This window comes from Rhinolophus hipposideros (assembly GCF_964194185.1).
Source record: "Rhinolophus hipposideros genome assembly, chromosome: 11".
NCBI lineage: Eukaryota > Metazoa > Chordata > Mammalia > Chiroptera > Rhinolophidae > Rhinolophus > Rhinolophus hipposideros.
In genome coordinates this window covers 54,557,544-54,572,324 of record NC_138057.1, presented here as the reverse complement: position 1 = coordinate 54,572,324, position 14,781 = coordinate 54,557,544, and the positions used below count along the sequence as shown (strand labels likewise).

General features: G+C 50.9%; 1 protein-coding gene across 3 annotated transcripts in view; it reads left to right on the top strand.

Moving 5' to 3' along the window:
• CORO2A (coronin 2A) overlaps positions 1–14,367 on the top strand; it is a 48,763-nt gene extending 34,396 nt beyond the window's left edge. For all 3 annotated transcript variants that reach the window (XM_081065856.1, XM_081065855.1, XM_081065857.1), the window contains exons 3-12: positions 2,316–2,432; positions 4,006–4,155; positions 5,410–5,589; positions 6,206–6,322; positions 7,042–7,146; positions 7,924–8,020; positions 8,806–8,918; positions 9,292–9,382; positions 10,363–10,637; positions 11,669–14,367. In XM_081065856.1, coding sequence (XP_080921982.1) covers positions 2,316–2,432; positions 4,006–4,155; positions 5,410–5,589; positions 6,206–6,322; positions 7,042–7,146; positions 7,924–8,020; positions 8,806–8,918; positions 9,292–9,382; positions 10,363–10,637; positions 11,669–11,800 — 1,377 coding nt within the window. In that variant the 3' untranslated portion in view covers positions 11,801–14,367. The remainder of the gene's footprint in view (positions 1–2,315; positions 2,433–4,005; positions 4,156–5,409; positions 5,590–6,205; positions 6,323–7,041; positions 7,147–7,923; positions 8,021–8,805; positions 8,919–9,291; positions 9,383–10,362; positions 10,638–11,668) is intronic.
• The last annotated feature ends 414 nt before the right edge of the window (positions 14,368–14,781 follow it).

Sequence of the window (14,781 nt, the reverse complement as noted above, 5' to 3'; positions counted from 1 at the left end):
CTGTTGCAGGGGGCAGGGAGCGTGCACCCCCTTTCTCTGTCCAGGAACCCATTTTTTCAGCCATCAAGAAGGCAGAAAAGCAATGGAACTTTTGCCCACCTCCTCACACGTCACTGTCAAATGACACAGGTCCAAATACTTTCTTTTCACTTACTCTTTGAATATATATGTGAGGGTGTCATTTTTTTCCTGAACTCTTTGAGGGTAAGTTATATACATCTTTGCCCTTTACCCTACATACTCGAGTGTTTCCTAAAAATACGAATATTCTCTTACATGACCACAGTACGTTATCAACTTCAGTAAGTTTAATTTGCAACAATACTTTACCATTCACTTTCTAACTTGTCAAATAATGGCCTTTAGAAAGTTCCCCCTCCAGTAAGGGGTCCAGTCTAGGGTGAGCTGTCTAATACTCCTTCTTGAGGGGCAAGAGCTGAGTTGGGCAGAATATTTCTGAAGAGGAGCGCAGGCCACCACCTCGATTTGCAGAGCTACAAAGATGCATGCATAAAGCTCCCAAGAGCCAGGGGCTTGGTTGTCTGTCCCCTAGTTTGCCGAAGGTGATGGGGAAGACCTGTGTCTATTCTCATAGCAGCTGCCTGCTTCACAGCCTTGTTAAACAAGGTCAGAGATCACCCTCTGCAGCTTTGCTCAGGCTCAGTGGGCATGGTCTCAAGACATCCCACAAAAGTGTAGTGGTCTCTGCAGAGTTGGGGAGATGAGGGAAGGAGTCGCTGGATGTTCCCAGAGTTCACTCTGTTCTTGAAAATTCCTTCTTAAAAATCTTCAGAGTGTTGATTTTTTGAGGTCAAGTACTACATCTTGTGCTCACCCAGCACCTCGAATAGTGCCTGTCCCCTAGGTTTCTCATAGAGATGCGCTGAATGAAAGGATGTTGGCCAGTTTTATTCTCAGTTGTCGCTCTCACTTAGATATAAAAGTGGTCAGGGGAGCATTCTGTTGGGTGGGCTGTTGAACCTGAGGCCGGATGGTGGATGTGTGCCATGCCTGTGTGGGCAGACAGAGGGCCTGGGTCCTGCTCCTTGTTCTGCCAGGACCATGCAGTGGGATACGTAAAATGAGTGTGTTGGTCCCTGCCAGCTCCAAGTTTCTGTGACTGAACCAGTATGGCTGCCCCACGATGCAGGAAACCCTCGTCTGTCAGTGCAGTTGGAAATCTAAGCTTCGGGGCTGCGTGGTGTGGGTGTGGGACCTGTATATCCTCCCAGCACCTATACCGGAATTCTCAGCGGGAAAGAGGGGAAGGGAAGGAAGTGCCCTTTCTTTTTAATTGCAATATAAGTCACATGCCATAAAATTCACCATTTTAAAGTGTATGATTCAGTGGGTTTGAGTATATTCCAGGGTTGTACAACCATCACCACTGTCTAATTTCAAAATAATTTCATCACCCCCCAAAGAAACCCCATACCCATTAGCAGTCACTCCCCATTGCCCCTTCCCCAAGCCACTAATCTGCTTTCAGTCTCTACGGCTTTACCTATTCTGAATTTCTCATATGCATTAGTCAGGGGTTTGATTACCAGGTACCAGGGCATGTGCTCAAGCAATTAAACCACATCTGAGATATCATGTAAGTGGAATCATGGAATATTTTGTGATTTGTTTTTTATGTGCAACTAATTTTACTCAGCATAATGTTTTCAAGGTTCGTCCATGATGTAGCATGCATCAGTACTTCTTTCTTTTTTTGGCTGAATAATGTTGCATTGTATGACTATACTTTCTTTTGTATATCCATTCATCTGTTGATGGACATACGGGTTGTTTCCACTTTTTGGCTGTTGTGAACAATGCCGCTGTGAACACTGGTGTACAAGCTTTTCGTAGACCTATGGTTTCATTTCTCTTGGGGGTATATACCTAGAAGTGGAATTACTGGGTCATATGGTAACTCTATGTTTAACCTTTCGAGCGTCGGCCAGACTGGTTTCCAAAGTGGCTGCATTATTTTTGCATTCCCACCGGCAGTGTATGAAGTGAAATGACCTTTCATTGAACACCTACTATGTGCTAGGCACTGTGCTAGACCCTTTCCACATTCCTCTTCTATGATCCTTCCAACCCTGGGAAACATCTTTCGTTGCCTCCATTTTACTGAGGAAGACACAGGCTCAGAGAAGTATCGTGACTCCCCCAAGAGCGCACAGGGAACAGTGGCACGTCCTAGATTCACACCCCTTACATTTTCCTGTGTGCTCGGTGATTGCTCACTGACTGAGTGACCATCCAGATGCTAACGTGGAATTAGCCCCCTTTCTTCCCCAACAGTCCTGGGCACTGTTTTTCAGACGGGAAAGTTGGACCCCCACTACCCGAAAGTCTGCGGGCACAAAGGGAACGTCTTAGACATCAAGTGGAACCCTTTTGACGATTTTGAGATTGCCTCCTGTTCTGAAGATGCCACGGTAAGTGTCAGTGCATGAGGTCATTCCCTTGACAAAGAGAAGTGGGACTGAGGCAGAGGGAAATGCTGCTGCTGACTCCTTCATCCTTCTTGAGGTGATTCACACTGGGGAGGCGGTGGGTTAGACGGAAGAAAGGTTCTGGGCACCACCCTCCCCTCCGTGGGCCTCAGTTCCCCCATCTAGAAGATGGGCATAATAGCTCCCGACTGTCTAGTGAAGATTCAATGAGATTCACATTCCAGGGGGAAAGCCCATCTTTTGGGGGAACTATAAAATTCTATGAGGGGCATATTTACTGTGGCCAGAAAATCTCACAGACAGAAGGGAAACAAATTTTAAGAGGATAGAAGTAGGAGCCATTTGTGAGTATGGACACCAAAACCACCCCAAAAGCTTCAGTCCCACCAACGTTTTTGCGCTCCTCTTCTATACCAGGGACATAGTTGCTGCTCCCACAATGTTCCGTATGTTATGTTATGTATTTATCATTTATTCTATGCCACTTCTAAAATGTGGTGGATACGGCTTAAAACAAAAGACGCAGATATGATCAGGTGATTCAGATAAGGATGAAAGTCATAGCTACCATTTATTGGGAGCCCACTGTGTTCCTGACTTGCATTACACATATCATTTCACTCAGTCTTCCTTCCTAGCAACCCCGCAAGGTACAGTGTTTTTCTGGTGCAGAAGCCAAGGATCTGAGAGGCACAGCTGTTTGCCCAAGGTCACGGTTTGTGGAGTGAGAGACAGGCTTCTAACTGCGGTCTGACTTCAGAGCCCAAGCTCTTTCCACTGAGCTATGCAAGTTCCCTAAAGTGCAGCAGCCACAGGTGGAGGAAGTGAGGAAATACTACTAGAAATGTTGGCAATGGAGGGCGGCAGCTGCTGAGCTCCAGGTTTAGCTCAGAGCTGCCTGGCAGCCAAGGCAAAAAGAGAAATAGAATGTACTGCAGAACCCTCACTGTCTGATCAAAGAAAACAGATGAGTTCATCAGGAGCAGCAGGTAAAAAATTCTAAGAGGACTTGTGTCAGTTTCTTTAGAGGGGATACTGAGGAAAATACAGGGGGCCCCTCCAAAGGAAAGAGCTTGCTCCTGCCCTGTCTTACTCCAGAGACTGTGCTGGCTCCCTAGTGCCCTGATCAAATAGCACAAACCGTTCTTCCTGGCATTCAAGGCTCTACCCTGGGCCTTTTAGACATGGAGGGGTAGACCACTGTCCTTTGGGGGTATTCTATAGTGGGAGGCAGATTTGCTCTGACATCCAGCCTGAGAGTCAGGCTGGTGGCCTATCCACCCACCCACTGCCTCAGGTTATTAGGATGGCAAGATTACCAGGGACAGATTGGGGGCATTGGACTCACCTCTAGTCAATGCAAGCCCCTGCCTGGGCTGGAGCACCTTGGCAAAGCGCCTGTCCTTCTGCGAGGCCCCAGCTGCACCTCCACTGAGTGAGAGGTGGCCAGAGAGACAACTCCCGACCTTCTGATGGGCATTGCCAGTTTTAGGGTGGCAGAGTATTAAGGTGATCCTGGCTAACACTGCCCCCGGGGCCATGTATCCCCTGACAGATTAAGATCTGGGACATCCCCAAGCAGCTGCTGACAAAGAATCTCACAGCCTACAGGAAGGAGCTGGTGGGCCACTCCCGCAGAGTGGGCCTGGTGGAGTGGCACCCCACAGCCGCCAACATCCTCTTCAGCGCCGGCTATGACTACAAGGTGGGTCTGTGCGTTAGCTTCCTGGGGTGGCCCTAACAAATGACCAAGTTGGTGGTTAAGACAATAGAAATTTGTCACATAGAACTCACACAGTTCTGGAAACCAGAAACCTGAAATCCAGGTGGTAGGAGGGCCCTGCTTCCTCCGAAGGCTCTAGGGAAGGGTCCTTCTGTGACTTCTGGCTTCTAGAGGCTGCAGACATTCCTGGGCTCGCAGGTGCATCATGCCAGAATGCCTTCGTCATCACCTGGCCTTCTTCTCCTTGTGTCTGTGCGTCCTCTCCTGTTCTTATAAGGACACCAGTTATTGGTTGTGGGGCCCGCCCTAATCCAGTAGGACCTCATCATAGTTAATTACATCAGCAAAGACCCTGTGTCCAAATAAGGTCACATTCTGAGGTTCTGGGTGGACATGACTTTGGGGGGACATTAGTTAATCCATCAGTCTGCCTAGAGCGGATGGGCTGAGCCCTGCACAGAGAAGCTTCCCCCTGCTCAGGTGACTGCTAAGCTAGTAGGCTGTGGGCCCTGTGGATTGGGAAAATCCAGAACACCTAGATTCTATTCCAGCTCATTTCTGACTTGCAGTGTGATGCGGGAAAGTCCCTTGTCTTCTCTGGGCCTCAGTTTCTCGATGTGTATACATATGGGGTTGGTGTAACCAAACTGTGGCTTTACTGAGGCACCGCAGGGGCCTCAGTGAGAGATAAAACGGGAGTGGTTGGGAGGGCCTTTTCCCCTTCTGATCGGGTGTTCTTGTATCTGTCTATGTAGGGTGTGTCTGCAGGGTACTACGCGGGGTTGTGCAGGTTATTCTGCACACAACTCCAGGGGGCAGCATTCACATGCTGAATTATGGGCATGGATTGCCCTGGAGCTGTGCAGTATACAGGCTGTGCAGCTAAGCATGGCAGCCCTGTTTATCCGTATGAGGTGGAAACTGCTGTTAATAACTGCTTGAAACCCTCTGGACTAGCTGGTCCCCTGGGGTCCTCCCAGCATAGATGTTTTGTTACTCCAAGGCAGATGGTATTTTCTTTTCACTGCCAGACAGCCCGACTCCTGGCTTCCCCCTCCTGCCACGTGGCAGCTTCAGCCGGCAGATCCATCATCCCACCCGAGGCCGCTTGGCCAGACTGCCATCTGTGCTTCCCTCCTGGGAATACCGTGTTTCACTACAGCCTGGCTGGCGTGTGACTGTGGGGGCCGGGGCGGGGGGGTGGCCACTGCACTGAGCCAGCTCTCTGCCATGCAGGTGATGGTCTGGAACCTGGATACAAAGGAGTCTGTAATCATGAGCCCTGTGAAGACGATTGACTGTCACCAAGACGTGATCCTCTCCATGTCCTTCAACACCAACGGCAGCCTCTTGGCCACTACCTGTAAAGACCGCAAGATTCGGATTCTCGACCCCCGAGCAGGGACCGTCCTCCAGGTCAGTGCTAGGCTGGGGTCTGGCTTGGGGTCAGAGAAGCAAGGAGTGGAATGGGGAGGGCGGAGGCTTCTGAGAACAGGGAGGTGATGCTGGCTGCATGCTGGCCAAGCCTTCACACATGGTATCCCCGTCTGTTGGGAGGTAGGGTGTGTCATCCCCATTTTTCAGATGAGAAAGATGAGGCTAAAGAGAGGCTAAGCGACATGCCTATGTTGAGAGCTGGGGTTTGAACCTGGTCTAACATCAATGTTTGTCACTGTGCCCCAGCTCTGTCAGGAGGTATGACATGTTGATCCATCGTGTGACTTTAGGCAAGCACTTCCGGTGTCGAAGCCTCTGTTTCCTCATCTGAAACAATGGGCCGGTCATCCTTCCTCTCAGAGGATTAAATGAGATAATCCGGGTGACAGTGCCTGCCCAGGCCCAGGCCTGGCACATAGTAGGTGCTCAGTAATCTTTCAAAAAGAGCGTGGAGCCGGGCGGAAGTTTGCCTCTTGTTCTGGCTCAGAACAAGAACTCTGCTCCGGCAGAGCTGGGGTGAGAAAGGAAGGCATTCCAGGCGGAGCAGCAGCATAAGCACAGCCAGGGGAGTCCCTGACTGCACATGTCCCTCCAGGAAGCCAGCTACAAGGGGCACCGGGCCAACAAAGTGCTGTTTCTGGGGAACCTGAATAAGCTGCTGTCCACAGGCACGTCCCAATGGAACAACCGGCAGATGGCCCTGTGGGACCAGGTGAGTCACCCCGAACCCCCAGCAACACCCCTCACGATCACTCTGTAGCTGAGTACTGACTTCGTTCATTCATTCTTTCATTCACTCACTCATTGATTGAATTTATTAATGAATAACAGGGGGATGCCAGTAGCCTGGTGGCATCAGCGCAGACCTTACGCATCTTGTCATTCAAGGAGGGAGAGGGGCAGGACAGAGGAGAGGCTGAAGTATAGGGGAGGGGATGTGGCTGCCTCTGGGACCAAGACTCGCGGAAGGGAGGAGAGGGCCTTCTGGGCAGCAGGAACAGCTGGAGCAAGGGCTCAGAATGAACACTGAGGCACGTTCATGAAAGCTGAGGGTGGGGGTGGGAGGAGGGCCAGGCCAAGCGTATTGATCTGAAGGATCACTTGGCCAGAGTTTCAAAGACTGGACGGATCGCTTCCCCTCTCTGAATCTCCTTCTGCATTTATTACTATAAATAACAAAACAGGAGGCAGAGGGCTGGAGTGAGGTCAGGTGAGTGAGAAGCGATTCGTTAAAGGCAACATGCTGGGAAAATAAAAGGGGGAGGCTTCTTCCTCTTTCACACACACGCACACACACGCACACACACAGTCTTTCACACTCTTTCACACATGCACACACATACACACGTCCATGGCAGGAACTCCTAGCCCAGAGTACCACTGAAGGCCCCTGACTGACCCAAAGCCTTCCTGATCTCCTCTCCCTTGCAGGATGACCTCTCTGTGCCTCTCACCGAGGAGGATCTGGATGGCTCCTCAGGCGTGCTGTTCCCCTTCTATGATGCAGACACCAACATGCTCTTCATGGTGGGGAAGGTCAGCCTGGCATGGGAGGGAGGTGGCCGCATGCACTCCTGAGGCAAGAGGCAGAACTGCACGCCCTAGCCCCACTGGTGGCCGGACAGTAGCCTGGGGCCCTTGGGGCGCAAAGCAAGGGCAGGGACAGGCAAGAGTTGCTGGACACTCTGCCTCTGTGGTGAGCCCAGCACCTGTCTCCTACCTTCCTGGCTCCCTGAGAGCACCTGGGTCCGGGGCTTTAGTAGCTAGACACCCCGACTGGTCCCTCCCCAAATCTGGGTCCCGGTGAGAAGGGACCAGGTGGTGTTTCTCGTTAGGGGCACCTTCACATTCGGGGCAGAGCAGGTCTTTATTATGTAGGACTACCCGTCCTTGGCAGCCCTGGCCCCTGCCCACCAATGCCAACAGCAGCATTCTCCCACCTCCACCCCGCCCAGTCATTATGACAGTGATAACCAGAAATGCCCCTAGAGCTAAGACCCGCTGGCTGGTCTCAGGACATGCCACTCTGACCTTTGTGTGCAGCTCTTGGATGGGACTGGGGTTCGGGCCTGTGCCCCCAGAGCTTCTGCCTTAGAGGCACTCGGGTGGGCTTTGAGTTACGGTTGTGGGGACAGAGTGTTAAAATGAGGACCGTCCTACGGCCTTGGTGACAGTGCCCTGACGTTCCCTTGTGTGAGGTGGCTTTGCCAGCTCTTTGCCTACAGCGAACACCAGGTTTCTGCTGAATCACAATGGGGCACAAGGTGGGGGGCTCACGGGAACCAGCTCTGAACGGTACCCTCCTCTCCTCAGGGAGACGGGAACATCCGCTACTATGAGGTGAGCGCCGACAAACCTCACCTGAACTACCTGACTGAATACCGCTCCAGTCACCCACAGAAGGGAATCGGTGAGTGGGGGGTACTGAGGCCACATGGGCCCTGGGGAGATAGGGATAGTCAGACTCGGGCTGTGCCCTGGAGGGGTTCACGTACTGGAGGGAAGATGGGGGTCAACCCTCTAGACTCAACGGGAGCGCTAGCTGGGTGTGCAGGAGGTTCTCTGGAAGGCTTCCCAGAATTGACAACATTTGAGAAACCGAAAGAGGAGGTCTAGAGTACAGCACGGGGAGAGAATGAAGGTGTTCTAGGCCAAGGTTCAACAGTTAAAACAGGAGCAAGGAGATAAGAGAGACGGACCTAAGAGAGCCCCTACTTTTTCAGTGTGTTTGGGGATAATAAAAAACAAGAACACAAGACTCAACTCTTTGTTGTCTACAAGAAATCCCGTTAAAGACACAGCTAGATTACAATTAGAGGGATGGAGAAAGATATACCATGCTAACAGTAATCAAAAGAAAGCTGGACATGCTCTATTAAGAGCAGCTGGGTCACGAGCTGTGGGGATAGCAATGGCAAGCCTGGAGCAGAGCACACTTCCTGCAAAAGTCAAGGTACAATCATTTAACTTCTTGAAGGTAGGGACACGGTCTGATGATTTCAATCCCATTTGCCCAGCCCAGGGCCCGGTCCCGTTCATGTGTGCTCATGAATTGTTTGTTGAGGGAAGGACAGCGGCAGGAGGGTGGTCTCTGTTCACGTCCAGGTGTGCAGCATGGCTTTGCCACTCACACTGGGTCCCTGTGGCCCTAGCCCAGCTGGAACCGCTTGGCCCTCATTGGCTGTCTGCCTGCAGGTGTCATGCCAAAGAGAGGTCTCGACGTATCCTCCTGTGAGATCTTCCGCTTCTACAAGCTGATTACAACCAAATGCCTCATTGAACCCGTATCCATGATTGTACCCCGGCGGGTAAGGGTGGTGGTGGCGTCCTCAAGGGGGAGCAGGGAACCCTTCCTGGAAAAGACAGACCCCAGAGCCTAGAGCCTGGAGCCCATGCCCCTGGGCCAGCAACAAGGAGGCTGATGGCCACTTCCTTCAAGGGGAAGAAGGCCTTTCTCCTAGTCAGTGCAGCCTCATTGAGAGCTCGGGGTCCTGACTCTTGCCCCATCTCTGCTCTTGAGTTTCTATGTGACCCTGGGCACGTCCCTTTGCTCTCTGGGACTCGGTTTCCTCAACTCACAGGGGTTGGGGAGGGCTGAGACACCCAGCTGCCTAAGGGCCCTCCCAGTCTGGGGGGCCTTCCCTCCTACCCCAGCTCTCACTGTTCTGACTTCTTCTGCAGTCGGAATCCTACCAAGAGGACATCTACCCGCCCACAGCAGGGGCCCAGCCCTCTCTGACAGCCCGGGAGTGGCTCAGTGGGATGAGTAAAGGTGAGAAAGGCAGAGAACAGGCCTCAGGCGAATGTGGGGGCGGGGGGGGGGGGGAATGGAGTATCCAGTGGCCCGAGTAGCTGAGAAGGGTTTGGACTATATTTGTATTGTCCCGTAACCCTGGAGGACTGGTCCTTGACAGTCACCAGTGGCTGGAATGGTCACATACGGATCCAGGAAGGGAGAGACTTGTCCCATGTGGCTCAAAAAAGTCTCTCCCCATCAAGGAATTTTGCTCTATGGAAAACTACCTTAAACTCTGGGCTGTGCAGTGCGACTGGATAGTCTCAGCTGGAACCCCGTGCTCATCCTCCCACCCCCACCTCCACAATTACTCTTTGACTCAAGAGACCCTCTAGGCAGCAGCACTGCACCCAGGCTCTGCTGCCCACTCTGCCTACCCTGACTCACCCTCCCTGTCCTGTCAACATACGGGCCAGCCCCGGGGAAAGCCATATGTGCCCCCCACCCCCACCCCAGCAGCTGCCTCTGTGAGTGGGTTCTCCGTCTGCTTCTACCCCACCCCTGTTTTTCCCTTAGACAGTGTCACCCCTCTCTGAGCCTCCGTTTCCTCATCCATCTCCCTGAGGGTTGTGTCCCCTTCTTCTCAGGGGCTCGGGGAGAATTCATGAACTGGTTGATGGCAGAGCACAGTGTGGGTGGGATTGTCCTTACAAAGCAGAGGCAAGGCGTCACTTGAGGAGCTCGAGGTGTTTGGGGTGGCACCAGGGCATGCGCCGTGCTGCTCCTGTAAACCAAGCTTCCTTCGATAGTCACACGCATGGGTATTTGCTCTCTGATTGCCCTGGTCCATGGTGTGTGCCTGTCTGCGTGTGGCCAAATCTCCCTCACCTTTGCGTGTATCTGTGTGTCTGCATGTGGCCCTATGTGTCTCTGCGTGACTCGTGTGTCAGTGCCCCATCCACGCCCATCTGCTCTTGGTGAGTCAGTCCTCATATAGTCCTTTGCTTCCCTCCCAGGGCCAATCCTGGTGTCCCTTAGGCCCGGCTCTGAGCTGCTCAGCCCCCAACCTCTGCCCCCAGAGAGACCACTCTCCGACCCCATGGTCCCTGCCTCGCCCCAGCTCCTCAACCAGACAGAAAAGCTGTTTGCAGAAGATGGCCGGAGGCCATTATCTCTGCTGGAGGAAAAGGCACCAAGGTGGGCGGCAGAACACAGGCTGGAGGAGAAGAAAACCTGGCTCACAAATGGTTTTGACATCTTCGAATGCCCCCCACCAAAGACAGAGAATGAGGTATGAATGAGGCTGGGGTGGGCCAGCACGGGGTGGGGGGGGGGAGGGGGGTAGAAAATGAGGGGCAAGAAAAAGAGCGAGCTGTGTGGCCTGGCTTAGCTACTTAATTCACTTTGTTAATTCATTCAACAACCCAGTAATGAGCACGATCTGAATGCCAAGGTGGTGGGTTTACATGCAGATGATGGGGAACCATCTGTAAAATGCAGAGGGGTTGACTTGGTGGGTATTGAAGTCTCTTTCAGTTCTAGGATTCCCTGTGTTTTTGGAATCAGCACGTGTTAAGTGTCTGCTGTGTGCCACATCCTGTGGTGGGCACTCTGATATATATATCATCTGAGTGAATTTTCTCAGCAGCCCTGGGAGTCAGTAGGTAGTGCCTAAAAACTCAAGAGCTGGTTCTCACGGAGGGATTCTAATCCTGGCTCTCCTGAGTACGAACTGTAGGATCTCGGCCCCGGGGGCTGAGTCTCTCTTAGCTTCAGTTTCCACAGTGGTAACACGGGGGCACTAATATTACCACCCTTACAGGGGGGTGTTGTGTGCACCCAGTGGAATAACAAAGCTCCTTACTTAGGGGGCGCACCCAACACCTAGTACCATGCTGTACAGCAGCAGCAGTTGTACTAATGCTGAGGTTAGGTTTCTGACCTTCATTTCTCAGAGGAGGAAATTAAAGCTCAGAGAGGGTAAGTAACTTGCCTGAAGTCACACAGTTTAGTGGTGGTGAAAACTCCAATCTCTAGACATCAGAGCCAAATAAACTTTTCTTCAGACCATGGGGGAATCTAAGGAGGCAAAAAATGTCTGAAATATCGTCTTTTTGAATTTCATTTATCAGGTGAAGTAAACAAAGTTTTTGTAAAAGATGTATGCAAGGGCTGCCCCCTTAGGCCTCAACCACATTAATATAATCACCTTCACCTTTCTGAGTCCAAAAGAGGCAATGTTTTATCCTTTCTGCTGGTGTCCTGCCCCCTGGCATCTTAGAACCCCTAGGTGACATTTCCCTCTCGTCTGTGCTTTCTCAGCTGCTACAGATGTTCTATCGGCAACAAGAGGAGATCCGAAGACTCCGGGAGCTGGTGACCCAGCGCGAGGTCCAGGCCAAACAATTGGAACTAGAGATCAAAAACTTGAGGATGAGCTCACAATGGTTCTGAGCAGAGGTCTCTGCCCTCCTCGCCCTCAGGGACACCACCGGCTCCATGGGGAGGTTCAGAACCAAACCATACGTCCCCCAAGAACAACCACTATTTCTATATTTTTTACCAGAAAACAAAACTTGGTCACTGAAAGATTTCCAGTGGGACATGGTGCCGTTTTCCTATTTGCCTTCTCAAAACAACAGTATCTGAATTGACTCATTTTAGATGATACCTTGCCTTCTGTTTAATTCTGTTGTAAGGGTCCACGATGAGCTATAATTTCCCAAGGGAAAGAACACTGTAGAAAGTTAGAGCTGGAAGGACCTAGTTGTTGAACCTGCCTGTGATTTTTAAACTGGGTGGTCCATAGAATGGGGGGAAGGCTAAGCAGGAGGGCTGTGCCCCCCTTATTTCAACCAGACAATTCCGCTTATTTTTGTTTTATACATCAGCTCTATGGAAGAATACATAATTCTGCTACTCAAAAAAATTTAAAGTTTGAAAACCAGTGATTGGCCCAACTTCCTCATTGACAGTTGGGGAAACTGAGGTCCCCAGAGAATGCATGGCAGGGCTGGGCTGAGCTCCTGGTCTCCTGGCTCTGTCTTTCTGCTGTTTCTGGTCCAGTATAAGTCTCAGCCCACAGGGCAGAAATCCATTGGTCTGGCCTCAGCAGTGCCCCTCACTTGCGCAGTGACCCCTGGCAAGTCATTCCCTTTCTGGTTTCTGTTTCTCCTTCTGAACCAGAGGGACCCTGGAATCTGCCACCTGAGACAAGAAATGTTGGCTTTGACCTGAGGAAAATTACTTGTAGGATGATGGTCTGGGTTTGCTGTGGGAACTCACAAGACATCGGCAAAGGGGCAGAGGGAGTTTAACTTGGGAAAGAAGTCAAGGTTCAGGCCAATTCTAGACACTGACAGGAGGCCAAACTCATCCTCTCTTCAAACAGAATCAGTCGGATATGGGTAGACATTCCCTTCTGTGGGATGCAGACATCAGGGTGTTGGCTACGACCACTGACTGCCACCAAAGCCCTCAGGTCACAGAGCTTGCTCCTGCCAGGAAGACATAAGCAGATGTCAGCCCCAAGTAACCAAAGAGGCCCCCCGGAGGTAGGGAGCCCCTGGCCGTGAGGACTTCTGGGCAAGGATGACTGCTCTAGGCAAGAAAGCAGAATCACGTCACTAAAATTTCCCTTTCAGAGTTTTTCTGTGTCCCTCCTTTGCGAATCTGTTCTGAGCCCTTCTCTAAGATTCTTTCTCAGTGGTCAATACAGGCTACCTGGCCTGGTAGGTTTCAGCCCAGGCTACACGTTAGAATCCCCTTGGGTAGTATTCAGGAAATACAGCCAAGTGGGTGCAGGCCAGGCCCAATCCTGGGCCACTTGAAGCTGAATCTGTAGAGTAGGGATTAGCCTCGTGTATGTTTTTATAAGCTTCCAGGTGATTCTGCAATATTGTGAGGGTGGAGAGCCACTGGGCTAGTCCATCTGTACCTATCTACAGCAAAGACAAGGAGGGTAAGGAACAGCAGGCAGGAGCTGGGGCTCAGCTCTGCTCTAAGTCCTGGCTGGAGGCTCCTAAAATCAGGAAGCATTATCCTGAGGCCTCCCCCTCAGGTCTCTGAGGGCTCTGTGCTCCTGGTTGCCCACTCTCCTAGCCATGGCTTAGTCCCCGTCTGTCTGCCTGTCTCAGACGCCCCAGTTCCTTATGGTGTAATCCATTTACTCAATCACTGGGGCCCGCCAAGCTTGCCAAAGACCAAACCCCAGGTGTTGTCAGGAAAGCAGAGCTCCACTGGATGGGGTTACTTCTCCCACCTCATTTGTGGCCAGCACTCTACAGTTTACAAAACCCACCCACCTCTACTCTCTGACACATACTACTCTACGGGTCAGGCAGTCGTTACCCCCACATTCAGGAGGGCACAGAGCGGTCCCTTCTCCAGCTCTCCCCACCTCAAAGGGACCCAGACCTCATGCTTAGACACAATTCATGAACAAACTTGTTTTCCTGTTTCTTTTTCTTTATTGTTTTTTACATCTAGAGTAAATTATTTAAATTATTTCACAGCAAGGGAGAGGGATAGGTAATTTTTATCAGATATTTTTTTAAGCCATTTTTAAAAATTACGTTGTTTATGTTCTTGACTGATGAAGTGGAACTTGCCCAGCGTTTGCAGGGCCAGGCCCTCATGCTCAGGGCAAGCAGAAAGTGCACTCATCTCCTTGCTCCTGCCCTGGGAGCCCCCTGACTGTAGACTCAGGGACTTTGCGAGACTGAAGACAGCACTGAGAAATGAGCTTTGGGGTACATCCACTTAGCACTACAATAATTGTTCTTCCTGGAACAAAACTTGAGACTGTATTATAGAGGGAAGCAGGAAGTCAGAAATTGATCTATGCTTTTCATATGAAACCGTGCCTGAAACAGTTTGATTGTTTTAATGTTGTTTCTGAAATTCCTTGTATCTTTGTATAAAAAATAAATAAATAAAAGTGAAAATAAATAGATGTGGAATCGTGCAATGGAAAGAATATAACAAAATAATAAACAGCATCTGCCTAGATATTTTAATACATGGAGCTTTCCTTTTCTTGATTTGTTCCACAAATACCAGTTAAGTACTTATTTGAGCCAGAAACCAGGCTGGGAAATAGGTAAGACAGAATTGGTGCCTGCCCTCTGAAGAGTTTTCAGTCACAGTTTGCAGGAAGGAGAGGGCCATGATAGGGGAAGTGCAGGCTGCTCTGGAAGGAGAAGCAAGGAAGGCTTCCTAGAGGAGGTGATATTTAAGCAGAAATGAAGAATAAATAGGAGTAAGCAGAGAAAAGGGCTTTCTGGGAAAGTGTGTTCCGAGCAGAGAAAAATGCCTGTTCCCTGGCCAAGAAACAAACAAAGGGGGGAGTATAGACAAGGCAGGGATTAAAGATATTAAGAATCAAGAGCCTTGTAGGTGGGAGCTGAGACCCTCCTCTCCGTTTTATTAAGGTA